This window comes from Dipodomys ordii, unplaced genomic scaffold (genome assembly GCF_000151885.1).
Source record: "Dipodomys ordii isolate 6190 unplaced genomic scaffold, Dord_2.0 Scaffold192, whole genome shotgun sequence".
Classification (NCBI taxonomy): Eukaryota; Metazoa; Chordata; class Mammalia; order Rodentia; family Heteromyidae; genus Dipodomys; species Dipodomys ordii.
Window position 1 is genome coordinate 2,753,154 of NW_012267408.1, and position 13,926 is coordinate 2,767,079.

The window sequence follows — 13,926 nt, forward strand, 5'->3', positions numbered from 1 at the left end:
GTAGAGCGCTAGCCTTGAGCTGAAGAGCTGAGGGACAGTGCCCAGGCCCAGAGTTCAGGCCCCATGACCGGACCCTTCCCCCCTCAAAAAAAAGGGGGGGTGGGGAAGGCACTAATATAGGTCTTCACCTCAGTGGTAGCCTGGCTTTAACAGTAGGGAATTCAGCTGGGTGATGGTGGCTCACCCCTATAATCCTAGCTAATCAGGAAGCTGCAATCTGAAGACTGTGCAGTTTGAAGCCAGCCCAAGCAGAAATGTCTGAGACTCTTATCTCTAATTAACCAGCAATGAGAGAAAAAAGAAGAAAAGACAGAAAAAAGAAGGTGGATGTGTGGCTCGAAAGGTCAAGTACCAGCCCAAGAGAGAGTATGAGACCCTGAGTTCAAGCCTCCCTACAAACACCAAAAAACAAAATGTACATATCTGCTGCGTCACATTTTCTCCCACAAAGCTGGCTCTACTGGAGCGGAGGAGAGGAGGAGGAGAGAGCATTTCCTGAGAGGCAGTAACACTGTCTGTCATGACTTCAGGACAACCACACAGCTCACAATTTGCAAGATGTCTTCCCCTCTCCGGTCTTGTCTGAGGATAAGCAGGGGTGTGTTGCCAAGGCCTGGCTGGTCATTTTGTCTTTGGACACGTCAGAGGGCACAGAGCTCCTCAGAAATCACATGGGTGTGTGCCTCATTAATGGGGTCAGACATTGAGAGGCAACTTCTCAGCTCATAAACTCTCTCATCACCCAAGGCAGACACAAGTAGTTATGTTCCGAAAAAAGTTCAAGTACATGGGCTCACATTTCAACATGGGAGAGAAGCTTGTGACTTAAAGAAAGTAGGCTTGGGGGGGAAGCAGAAACTCTCTGATAAAGAAAAAGGCTATCTACCACGGTCGCAGTTCACAGAACTGGTTTGTTTCTCCCTAGAGATCGGAGTGGAAAGGTTTCCTAAAACAGTTACAGTGCCAAGGAGACCACAGAGGTGCTGCATTGCTCAAAATTGTTTTTGCAACTGTCGTCAGTGCTTGCAACAATCCTGTCTCAAGATCTTCAACAGAGGCATTGGGTAAATGGGAAATGGAAATAATGTTTTGTAAGAGTCAAAAGTAACAAGAAATCAAGTCTGGCCATGGTAAAGTACATAGCATTCAGGGCTCAAAAATGCTAGGTTCCTTCCTCCAATCCACCCTAGAACGTGACAAGGCCAAAAATGCTCTTATGCCCAATTTTCCTCCAGCTCTGTCTACCCGCAGCAGGACAGGATACCCCAGGATTGTGTGGGCGAGCAATGAGAAACCACTCATAGCTTCAAAACCTGGGCAATAATGGTGTGAGACAAACCAAAGGGGCTTTCTGAGACCCTCATCTTGATCAGACACTGTGGCTTTTTTTTTTTAATGTGACTCACATTTTCTATGGAAAATTTCCATAGAAGATGGAAAGAGAAGCCTGGTACTGGGGGCTCACACCTGTACTCCTAGCTACTCAGGAGAATGAGATCTGAGGAGCATGGTTCAAAGTCAGCCCAGGCAAGAAAGTCCACGAGACTCATCTCTAACCACCAGGAAACTGGAAATGGAGCTGTGGCCCAAAGTGGTAGAGTGCTAGCCTTGAGTGAAAAGGCTCAGGGATAGTGCCCAGGCCCTGAGTTTAAAAATTAAAATAAGGTAGAAAGAAAGGGAAGAGCTAATATACTTAGAATAAGACTTTCCAAAGTGACTGCTAATTCTGTCAGGCCCTCTCACATTCTCCTCATCAGTGTGTGTCTTGGCAACCTTTCAGGAATGATGGAAGAATGTTTAAACAAAGAAGATGAAAGCAACCCCAGCAGCCCAACCTCAGCCCCCCTGTTCCACCCCATCCACCCACAGAAAAGACTCACTTACAGTTGCTTCCCAGGGTTCAGCGAGCCCATGTCGATCTCCCGGTCAAACTCAGTGCGGATGTCATTGAGTGTGCCATCATCCCCAAAGGCCCCCCACTCCATGTTGATGCACATCCGCCCCTCATCGCCCTCCACCATGTCAATATGGCGCATCTCCTCCATGTAGCAGGCGTTGCTGCCAGTGCCTAGACAAAGCAAGGGACCACTCAGCACCCACCTGTGCTGATGGACGCCCCACCCATCTCTAGCCTGGGCAGAGACAGATCCTTCTTCCCTCTCTAGCTGCGTGGGACAGCACCCAGCACTCGCAGCAGGTGTTCACTCACCCACAATGAGACCAATCTCACAGTTCTGGTCATCATAGCCACAGGTCATCATGGTCCCAACTGTGTCATTCACCACAGCCACAATGTCAATATCAAAGTCCTGTGGAGATCAAAGAAGGGCTCTGACCTTCACCATCACAGAAGGGAAACAAGTGTGAAGATAGAGGAAGGGCGCCAAGAAGCCGAGCTCAAGTGCAACTCAAGGCTGCCTGCCCCCTTATAAACCCAACTCAACACCAAAGATTAGAGCTAGAAATCTAGGTCCAGACCCAGCCAAACAGCACCTCACTTTTACCCTGATCCCCCATATCATGGAGGACCGTTTTCCTGATGCCACCCTGTGGTCTGGTTTATAGACAGAGCTGCACTAAGAACAGCCCATCTTGTCTTTTCCAGCTTTACCTCTCCTCTTCTTCCTCCTCCTTCTCTTGATCCTCTTCCATCTCCTCACCTTCTTTCTTTCCATCTCACCCTCCTCAAATCTCCTTAGCTTCTCTTCTGCTAGACCTAACTTTTCCTCTCTCTGACCCATTCCATCCTCTTATCCAAGTCACACAGACTTTCTTATTTGACAGTGACACTCAAGTCTTCAGGAGGTTTCCTGTATCATATTAACCTCAAAACCCCAAAGGCATCTGATCATACACAAAATTATGGGGTAAATATACAGCAGGAAAGAAAAAGGCAAATCTTTCCTTAAGTTCTATAGAAAGTTCTCGTGCTGAGTTGGAGGACAGGGATAGATTTCAGAGTGGACACAAAATAGCCTATAAACTCCAAGTTCTTGCTTACCCCCCCTAACACTCACCCCTCTCCGCTGGATAGCCTTTCGGATCAGAGCCACCACATCTCTGCCTTCCACTCCACTGGATTTGAACCCCTTGGTCCATGAGACAAGGAAACTCTAGAAAAAGATCAAAGAATAAACATTGACTTCTCACAAGTAAAATGCAGACCACATTCCTCCAACAGTCATCATCAGCACAGTCATGACTGAATTTGTCGATTATGTCCTGTCTGGCCAGGAAAGAAGAAACTTGGGCCACCAGAAACCAGGAAAGCAGATTAAATGAATGATTCCTTCATGATTTGTTGCCCCTACAGGTAGAAAAGGCAGGACATAGAACTATCAAAATAAGACATATATTCCTAGAAATCATTCATTCTTTCAAGAGTCTCACTCATAATACTTCAAATGATTTCCTGATGTTTCATTCTGTTATCTTCAGTGAAATAGAAACACTGTGGAATGTGCAGGGGGAGAGGTGACAGAGCATCTCCCCCTGGTACTTCTTCACCTTGCTCTCACAACTACACACAGTCACCCAGGACTCTCAACTGAAACTTCATCTGCATCACAGGTCAAGGCCACCACACACCCAAAGGTAGCAGGTGGCCTGAGAGTTGTTCCTAGTCCTTCCAACCCCAAGGGTGAAGCATCTTACCTCATCTAGTTTAGTCTGGTGGCAGGGGAAGGAGAAGGTAAAGCCCAGTGGGAGCTTCTTGTCTTTGATTTGTAGCTTATCCATGAAGTTGGCCAGGCATTCAGCAATATGGTCAAACAACTAAGGACACATGACACAGGAAAAGATAATCAAGGAGGCAGAAAGCATAGAGATGAAGAACCTGGGCTATTGGCTTAGAAAAAAAAAAAACTGAAGCTCAGCGCCAGTGGCTCATACCTGTAATCCTAGCTACTTAAGAGGCTGAGATCCAAGATCGTGGTTCAAAGCCAGCCAGAGCAAGAAAGTCCGTGAGACTCTTTTTTTTTTTTTTGGGTCCCGTTGTGGGGCCTGAACTCTGGGCCTGAGTGCTGTACCTCAGCTCTTCAGCTTAAGGCTAGCGTTCTACCACCTGAGCCACAGCGCCACTCCCGGCTTTTTTGTTTTTGCTTATGTGGTGCTGAGGAATCGAATCCAGGGCCTCATGCATGCAAGGCAAGCGCTCTACCACTGAGCCACCTTCCCAGCCCCAAGACTCTTATCTCCAATTAACCACCAAAAAAAATAGAAGTGGTACTGTGGCTCAAGTGGTAGAGTGCTCGCCTTGAACAGAAGAGCTCAGGGACAGCACCCAGGCCCAGAGTTCAAGCCCCATGGCTGACAAAAAAAAAAAAAAAAAAGCTAGTTAAAGTTGTGCCAGATCCTTACAACTCTGAAGTCTTCATTTGCTCATCTATACACATGGACAAACTTCTCCTCAGAGTTACCAGTGCATGCAAGGGCTTTGCTCTAGGGCTTATTATATAATATCCTCCATTTAAACTTGTGTGTCAAAATAATTGTACAGAGGGAGAAATTATGGCCAACATTATCAGAAATTTAACGCATGCCCAAAGAACAGAACGTACTTTGGTGGCCCCATCCAAGATACCCAACTGATTACCTTACCAGAAAGGAAAAGCTCAAATCACTGCCAAGAAGTATTTTTAGCATCCCTGTTTCTTGTGACTGGGGGAAGGGTAGGCTACTGGCAATCTATGAATCCACTCAACAAAATAAGCAACTTTTATATTTTTTGTCCATTCTAAAAACATTAATCCCCTGGAGGCAATTTGAAGAGGTTATCTTTGTGTTCTAATTTCAAAACAGAAGATTCAGTGCTCTATGAAGAGTACTGAAGAATAAAAAGGGTTTTGTGGAGGAAGAACCTAATAACTGTGACCATGCTGAGCAGAACCCATAGCTCCTAAGGCCTTAGAGAAAGCTGTATTCACAAAAGCAGGGCTTTTTAATCAGCCCCAAAGCCCACAACTTTATGGCTTCCTTCTTGCCACTCAGCATCCTCAAAGGTGACCCTCCAGATGCTGAGAGGCTATGACCAGACACACAAGAGGCCAGCAAGGCTGGACCAGGTTAACCAAGAGGCAAAATCTAAAGATCAAGGCAGGGACAGAGGGAGTGTGTGTGTGTGTGTGTGTGTGTGTGTGTGTGTGTGTGAAATCTAAAGATCAAGGCAGGGACAGAGGGAGTGTGTGTGTGTACACCCATCATTTCCTTTCCAGGGACAGAGGGTGTGTGTGTGTGTGTGTGTGTGTGTGTGTGTGTGTGTGTGTGTGTGTGTGTGTGTGTGTGTGTGTGTGTGTGTGTGTGTGTGTGAAATCTAAAGATCAAGGCAGGGACAGAGGGTGTGTGTGTGTGTGTGTATGTGTGTGTACACCCATCATTTCCTTTCCAGATAGAAGCAAAGACGAAGATTTCACAGAAGATTGCCAAACGGTTGTCTTGGACAAGTAGTACTACCATCCTCACCTGGAAACATGTTAAAAATGCCAATTTTAGGCCAATAATGGTACCTCACACCTATAATCTTAGCTATTCAGGAGGCTGAGATCTGAAGGTCACAGATCAAAGGCAGCCCAGGCAGGAAAGTCCATGAAATGCATCTCCAATGAACCATTAAAAAGCTGGAAATGGAACTACCATTCAAGTGATAGAACACTGGCCTTGAGCATAAAAGCTAAGGAAAACCGGAAGATAGCAAAGGAGGGGGTGACATTGTCCAAAAAGAAATGTGTTCATTACCTGACTTACGAGACAGTACCCACTCTATACATCACCTTTTATAATAACAATTTTTAAAGTGAAAAAAAAAGCTAAGATACAGTGTCCAGGTCCTGAGTTCAAGCCCCAGCACAAAGAAAAGAGAAGAGGCTGGGAATGTGGCTTAGTGGTAGAGTGCTTGCCAACATGCATGAACTCTGGGTTTAGTTCCTCAGTACCATATTAACAAAAAAAGCCAGAAGTGGTGCTGTGGCTCAAGTGGTAGAGTGCTAGCCTTGAACACAGTGCCTAGGTCTGGGAAGGAAGGAAGGAAGGGAGGAAGGGAGGAAGGGAGGGAGGGAGGGAGGGAGGAAGAGAGGGAAATTTTAGCATTCTCTCAACATCTTACAAATACTGTAGCAGAAAGTCTGAGGGCAACACCAGCAACGAATTAGAGGTGATCTTCAGGTAGTGCAGTTTAAAGGACGAGAAAGTATTATTTGCATATACAAAAGATCTGAGAGATAGAGGGGGAGGGAGGCTGACAAGCCTATAGGTTTCTGTAAAACCTGGGGAAGGTCAACAGGAGAAACCTAGAAAGATAAGGCTAGTCTAGTCTGGGAGGCAACCCGCTCTAAGGGAACGCCCCATGTAGACTCTGTCCCTCTACCTTGATCCCAGGAAAGTTAACCCACCTGATGCTGGGCCTTCAACTTCCAAACCAAAACATTCTCAAAGACAGGCAAGTGCAGAGCCAGGACCAAAGGAATCAGTAGCAGACCTAACTCACTTGAACAGATGCTAAATATATTATTATGTAAGGGTTTCCAGATAGATTTTTTTGAGAAGGTTCTGGTCTGTTCCGAGATTATATAGGTTATATTACATATATTCCCAGTGCTACCTTCTTGATGGGCTAGTCAAAATGATCTCTAGTTCACCAGGCACTGGTGGCTCATGCCTGAATTCCTAGCTACTCAAGAGGTTGGGATCTGAGCATCTCGGTTCAAAGCCAACCTAGGCAGGAAAGTTTATGAGACCCTTATCTCCAATAAACTACTCAGAAAAAGCTGGAATTTGAGCTTTGGTTCAAGTAAGAGTGCACTAGTCTTGAACACAAAAAGGTTCAGGGATAGTGCCCAGGACCTGAGTTCAAGCCCCAGGAATGCAGAAAAAAAAAAAGACCTCTAGTACAAATAACTGTATCCAAAGAAAGGAAGCTGTGCAAAGAGATAAAGCAATCATCAGAGATGCCAAGGATCGCACCTAGACGTAACCACCGTTCCCTTTCCAACAGCCCTCCCAATGAAAGGCAGAGAAAACAAGCAGCAAAAAGGCTTTAAATATTGCCCTCATCCAGACAGTAGCCACAAGCTATCTCTGGTCATTTCCATTAATTAGAATTTAGGCAGGCACCAGTGGCTCATACTTGTAATCCTAACTGTTCAGGAGGTAGAGATCTGAAGATCTCAGTTCAGAAAGTAGCCTGGATAGTCAAACCGGAGACTCCTATCTCCAATTAACTGGAAGTGGAAATATGAGAGCACAAGCCTTGAGTGAAAAAGCATGAAGCCCTGAGCTCATGCTCCAGTACTGGCACTATAGGTATGCATGTATACACATATACATATACAATTAAAATTACACAATTAAAATTTCAGTTCCTCAGTCTAGCCACATTTTAGGTGCTCAGTGCCCCAAGTGACTGGTAGTCTTATACAGGACAAAAAAGTTATTTGGGCTAGTTTTGGGCTCAAAAATCCTATACCTTTTTAAAGGGAAGAAGAGAAGACCATCTGCTTCCTGGTCTGTTGGTTGAGGATTTAAGGATAAGATGCTAGGGGAAAGCACTAACACCTCCCTGCCATAAAAAGGCTCAAAGGGCATCATTCTATGATGTTTCCTGTTTTGTTTTGTTTTGTTTTCTTATTGGTTGGAGGCTCTGTTCCTTCTTCTGCCTATAAGATATACTTTTAAAAAACCTTAGCAGGGCATTCCTGCAATCCTAGCACACAGGATGCTAAGACAGAAGGATTGAGTTAGAGGTCTACACAAACACCTTGCCTCAAAAAAAAAAAAGTGTAACATTAGAGTCATGTGTGAATATAAGGTAATTAGCCCAATGAGATATTGTACTTCATTTGAACAAGTGATCTTTGTTACAACAAAAGATGGCCATGAAAATGGCCATACTAAAATAAGAACCATTTGCTGGTATAATTTCAGATAGAGTCCAGTGTTACAAGGCCTGGAGTCAGGAAGGAGATACTTCTTGAGCCGCCGAGGATGTTACATTAAGAGACCACTGTTGGAAATGATATACATGTTGCAAAGACTGATTTATTTGTACGGTTACCTGGGCCCTACCTATTGTAGGAGATGAGACTCCACCTAACACATTATCATGACATTGCAAGTCTTCTTCACAATACTAGATTAACTTTAGGTGTTCTTTTGGGGTTGTGTCTTGTTTATCAGGTTTCAAATATATGTAATTTGGAGTGGGGAATTCAGGATAAGAGACAGGCAACAGGAAGAAGAAAAGGTGGCCATATGACCATATCTCCCATGAAGGGGAACAATGCAATTGCTGACTACAGAGACTGAGAGCACAGTAGGAAGAACAGCTAGATGAACATGCAAAACCTCCCATGGAAAGACAGTAGGCCTTGTCTCGAAGCTACCCCACAATCTATAGGTCCTATCATCTCTCTTTACAGATAAATTAAGTGGAGGCTCTGCCTGGTGGTATTGCTAACCCAGAATCAGCTAGATTGCTCAAATATAGGTCTCAACCTTTCAGTATTCCAGTATGGTGCATGCATGGGAAAGCAGTGGAAGAAGCCTTTCCCTTCTGTGGTTCCTTCCCAACACTGTATTGGAGATAGGTGGATGATACCCCTACATAATTCCTTCTCTAACCTCAGCCTTTAAACAAGGCAAACAACTTTACCCTTTGAGCCACCACCAAAGACAAATAAAGGACCTAAAAATATCTCACTCACTCAGCTCATAATCAGTAATTCTTTTCCTAGCAGGGGCCTGCTTAGGGGAAGGAACAGGAACTAAAGGAGACCTCAGACTCCGCCCTTTCCAAGATGCGTCATTGCCATACTACATAGTTATCCCTCATTCATTCCTTTTACTACTGACTACCCTCTGGGCATAAAATGTGGCAGGAATAGCCAGATCTCCTGCTGTGGGGAAACAATACTGCTGTGCCAGTGTCCAAGGGTATCTTGATTGTCTTTCTGTGGCAAGGGAAGATGAAGAAAGACCATCCCAAGGGAGGTGTTTGTAGAGCCACACCTGTGTGCCAGAGCCTCTCATGATGTCCTCAGGGATAGCATAGATCTGGTTCTCCATCTCCACCTTCTGGAGTCCATTGTCTGTCACTCTTACCCGGAGCACGCGGAAGTTTGTCCCTCCAAGGTCCAGAGCCAAAAACTCACCGTGTTCTATAAACAAAGGTAGAGCCACAGTTAGTTTAGAGAAAGGATCCAACTGCCTGGCAGAGATCAACTATAACTTAAAATCCTAGCCAGTGATCAAGCCTGTAATCCTAGCTACCCAGGAGGCTAAGATCTAAGGAGCTCAGTTCAAAACCAGACCAATCTGAGAAACACTTATCTATCTACAATTAATCACGAAAAAGCCTTGAATGAAAAAGCTAAGATACATGGCTCAGGCACAAAGTTCAAGCCCTAATACCAGCACAAAATAAACAACCAAACAAAAACTTTTTTAAATACTGAAAACTCTGAGTCCCTCAGTTAACACTGCTTGTCTATGAGTGCTATAATGACCGATGGATCTTACACTTCTTAATTTAAATTTTATTGTAAAGGTGATGTACAGAGGAGTTGTAGTTAATAAGTCAGGTAATGAATACATTTCCTTTTGAACAGTGCCACTCCCTCATTTTCTCCCAATTTTTCCCCTTCTGACCCCACTCCCCCAGGTTGTAAAGTTCATTTTCAACATAGTGTCTAGTGATTCTCATTGCTGAGTTGGTTCACATTTCTGTGATTCCCCTTCCCCTCCCCAAATCAGATAAACTTATATACAAGACAAAGGGAACAGAAATAAAAAAGTGACAAAGGGTAAAAAAAAAAAAAAAAAACCAAAGGGAAAGAAAGAAGGAAAAAAGAACTGCAAACAGTATAATAAAAAAAACTCTTGTTTCCATTTCATTTCATTTCCATTTCATTTCCATAAGCCACATTCATAAGGACATGGAAAGACTTAGAAAAAAATTATATCAAGTGAAATAAGCCAGACCCAAAGAAACATAGGCTGAATGGTTTCCCTCATTTGCAAAACTAGAATGTCTATAAATCTACAAGTGAATCCGATGGATAGTAAAAGACAAATAATTACATTTGAGCATGATTAATTAAACAGCACTCTAAGCATTCACACAGTGAGAACAAAGGAGGAAGTTCTTAGGAGAGGATCACAATGGATCTTACTACTTAATGCTTAGCACTTTTATAATTCATATCAACAATGTGACAGTTTCACATCCAACAGTGGGGCCCTCACCCTCTCACAAGATTGACTGCTGTTCACTACATGTTTAGCAAGCTCTAGGGCCCCACAAGGCCCGTGCCAGAATTCTATATTTTAATTCTATTCTTCATATCCAAAACTTGACCTTTAATATTTATACTGCAATGCCAATGTCCTACATTGTTATAAACTCAATGCCTTAGTAAGTTGCTAAGCAGGTGCCCCTGAAGAAACTCAGGCTTAGTAGAATTTGAGAGGATGCTAAGTCTCAGAGTATGTAAGGCAAGAGTTGGTCCACTTAGCTGGGCGTAGTGGCTCACACTTGTAATCCTAGCTACTCAGTAAACTAAGATCTGAGGATCAGAGTTCAAAGCCAGCCCAGGCACACAAATCTGACTCTTATCTCCAATTAACCACCAAAAAGCTGGGAGTAGAGCTGTGACTCAAGTGATAGAGCACCAGCCTTGATTTAAAGGCTAAGGAACCACCAGTATCCAGGCTCTGAATTCAAATCCCAGTACCAAGTAACAATAACAACAACAAAATTGTTCCACTCAGTTCCTCCACTCAAGCCACGGGTTTTGAAGGAGTAACAAAGAGGATAGAAGGAATCTGGGAAAGTTTGGGGTCAAATCTTCCTGTGTCACCAGAAAGATGGAGTTCCTTCCCCCCAGAAAATAAGCAGTGCAGACAGGAAACATCTAGATTCTGGACAATAATACAGCTAACTACAGGGACGTGGTGCTCCATTGTAGATCACAGAATGAAAATGCTGAAGAGGCACCGCTGAGCCCATAGCAGGGCTGGGTGGCTAGTAGGCAAGGGCCAGCGGGGAGGGGAGGCGGCTCACCCACACTGCACTGCGTCCTCCTGATGGGCAAAGGCTCCACAAGTCTCCCACTGTCCCACCCCACATCTTCCCAAAGAGCACAGTAGCTTCCTAAGAAACACACTTATTGGCTTCTTCCTCAATACGGAGTTCCTCTCCTAATGGAAACTGAAGTATAACAGAATGGACAGTAGGGTCAGACTAAGTGAAACAACAGGTTTATTCCATCCATCCCCAACAAAGGTGTTAAGATCCATCCCCTCAACAGCTTTAAGACTTACGCTGGTTCACTGATATCACCACCACAGCCCCTAGAGTACAAAGGAGAAACAGAGAATACACATATCCCATGGACTTTCCCCAGGATTCTGAATGCACAGCACTAGATGGTATTAGAGTGAATCCACTAGGCCTCAATTATTCCATTTCTAAAATGGAAACATCATCCAGGCATCAATGTTTCATGCCTATAATCCTAACTACTGAAGAGGCTGAGATCTAAAGATAAAGGTTCAAAGACAGTCCTTGAGACTTATCTCCAAAGAACCAACAACAACAAAAAAAGTGTAGCTGTGGAGTGGTAGAAAACTAGCCTTGAGTAACAAAAGCTAAGGGACAGTTTCCAGGCCCTAAGTTCAATTCCCACTATGAGCACAGAAAATTTATAAATAAATAAATCAAAGCAAAATATAATAGGAACAGTATATTTAATAAGATGTTGTGAGGAGGAATTGCTTCAAGCACCTAATAACTGTGCCAAGAACGTAAGACACACTCTGTAAGTGCTAAGTACTTTCTTCACGGGTTCTCGGCAAACAGTACCCCACACTTTCCCTGAGAGTCTCCCTGGCCAGAGCCAGTAGGGGACACTATAACAACCTGTCTAAGAAAAACCATTGGAATCTGTACTAATGTTCCATCTTAGGTCCTGGAGGCAGCCTCATAATTCACGACAGTTGTTGGCTCACTAAAGCAATGCCAACCTTGTCTGGGAGAATTCTGTCTGCTTCATGGTCATGAGCAACTTTTCCAGACACCGATTCTGAGCCTTCCCTGGTCGTGGGACCTCAGCCAGATTATAGGAAATGCAATGTAGTAGTTGTCATGAGGGATGAAAAGGAACATCAAGAATGAACTGCCTTATCAGCACTCTGAGATCCAGGACGCACGCGATCCGCTGAATCAGTTACCATGGGGGACGGAGGTGACCAGGGCTGCCCTAGTTGGTGATCACCCAAGGCCTGCCCTGCTGGATTCAGCCCAGCCCAGCTCCATCAGGAATGTGGCTTTGCTCTATTTTCTGGTGAACTGGAGGGAAACTACAAATAAGAAAGTAATTGCTGAAAATTCTGTTCCCAGGAAGGAATGTCCCCTGTTTTCTTTAGATTCTTCAGGACCAGCTATCCAAGTCCAGAATCTGAGGCAGGTCTGGCCTTGAGATTCTAGAAATCCTAAGGTGACTCCTTCAGAGCACTGGATACGCTAGTGCCCATACTCACAGCATGCCTGACAGTCCCCACATAGAGCTGTGGTTCAGGGCTGTAGATTAGAGATAGATGGGTAGGCCTCAGGAATCCCAAGTACCTATAGTTGATATTTGAGTCCACTTATTAAGGAACTATCTCACCCTAAATTTTCTTGTCGATGGCTCATTTACTAAATGAGAGATTTAGTAGATAGGTAGCCCACCATGTAGATGTCTTTAACAGAAGACAATCTTGATTTGTTAAGCAATGAGCATTCATTTACTTATAAATGTTAACTTACTGATACTCAGCTCAGATAAACATTATAATTCAAATTCATAAATGAGAAAATTCAGGGCTCAGATCAAGCAATGCCAACCAGGATGCAGATCCAGGCTGGTTCTCTGGCAACTCTGCTCCACCTCACAAGGAGACTTACTCACAGGAAAGTTGTAAACTTTCAAATGATCTCTTGTCTGACAATGTCAAGAGCACTGGACCTTGAGATCACGGAGGCCCCTAGATTGGCCTGGGTAGTGGAGGAAGTGATGCTGTGTCTCAAAAGTTGAGTCACTTGGTTAAGGTCATGCAGGGGCAAATGAGAACCAGTGTTAGAAGCCAAATCCATCTGACTCCAAAGCCTGTCCCTGGCCAGCAGTGCCACGCCCTCAGCTTTCCCAGCTCTGGTTCCTGGAAGCTATAAAGTAGTGAAAAAGAAATCAAAGATACCTTTCACCTTTATCAGTTTGCCCACTAAGCCCCTTATTAGGCCTTATTAGATGACTAAATCCTCTCAGATTTAACCTTTCACATTGAGTGGAGGGATAAGTGTGAGGTGACAGTTACACAGTCACTGACAAAGGTGACATGCTCTAGAGTACAACCTGGAACCTCATAAAGCTGGCTGATACAGGATCCTCTCCCCCTCCAACCAGAGAAGGGGCATCATCTGCCTACTAAGACAAGGGAAGAAAAAGAAAGAAAGAAAAAAGCCTTAAATAAATGATACCGGCCCCTGCTGAGAGGAAATGACGATGGGAGGACCAGGTGCCACCCTGACACATTGCCCAACAGTGAAGACCCAAGTAGCTTCCACTGGCCGCTGACTCATTTCCCAACCTAGACTACCAGCCAACCTACTTTCACTTCCGCTCTTATCAGACACCTAAAGTCAGTAAGATAAAGGAGTTCCAAGTTCTCCTGGGAACTCACCTGTCACCAGCAAAGACCAAGAACCAAAATGGCATCTGACTAACCACCTGTACATGAAAGTCAATGTAACCTTAGCTGATATGACTTCAGTCATTTATTTGGATAAGTCTTCACTCCAACACTGTTGAAGCTGAGACGTGTGCTGGGGGGAAGAGGGGTGCAATAAAGGAAGGGTACAGGAAAGGAGGGAGGGAGGGGTGAGCAGATACAGTCATT

The 13,926-nt window shown here is 44.4% G+C and overlaps 1 protein-coding gene across 1 annotated transcript in view; it reads right to left on the reverse strand.

The window, feature by feature from the left end:
* The window catches only part of Hk2 (hexokinase 2), a 62,724-nt gene that overhangs the window by 16,954 nt on the left and 31,844 nt on the right, over positions 1 to 13,926 (reverse strand). The window contains exons 3-7 of the mRNA XM_013034610.1: positions 9,001 to 9,149; positions 3,655 to 3,774; positions 3,018 to 3,113; positions 2,210 to 2,309; positions 1,885 to 2,068 (exon numbers count right to left, since the gene is read on the reverse strand). Coding sequence (XP_012890064.1) covers positions 1,885 to 2,068; positions 2,210 to 2,309; positions 3,018 to 3,113; positions 3,655 to 3,774; positions 9,001 to 9,149 — 649 coding nt within the window. The remainder of the gene's footprint in view (positions 1 to 1,884; positions 2,069 to 2,209; positions 2,310 to 3,017; positions 3,114 to 3,654; positions 3,775 to 9,000; positions 9,150 to 13,926) is intronic.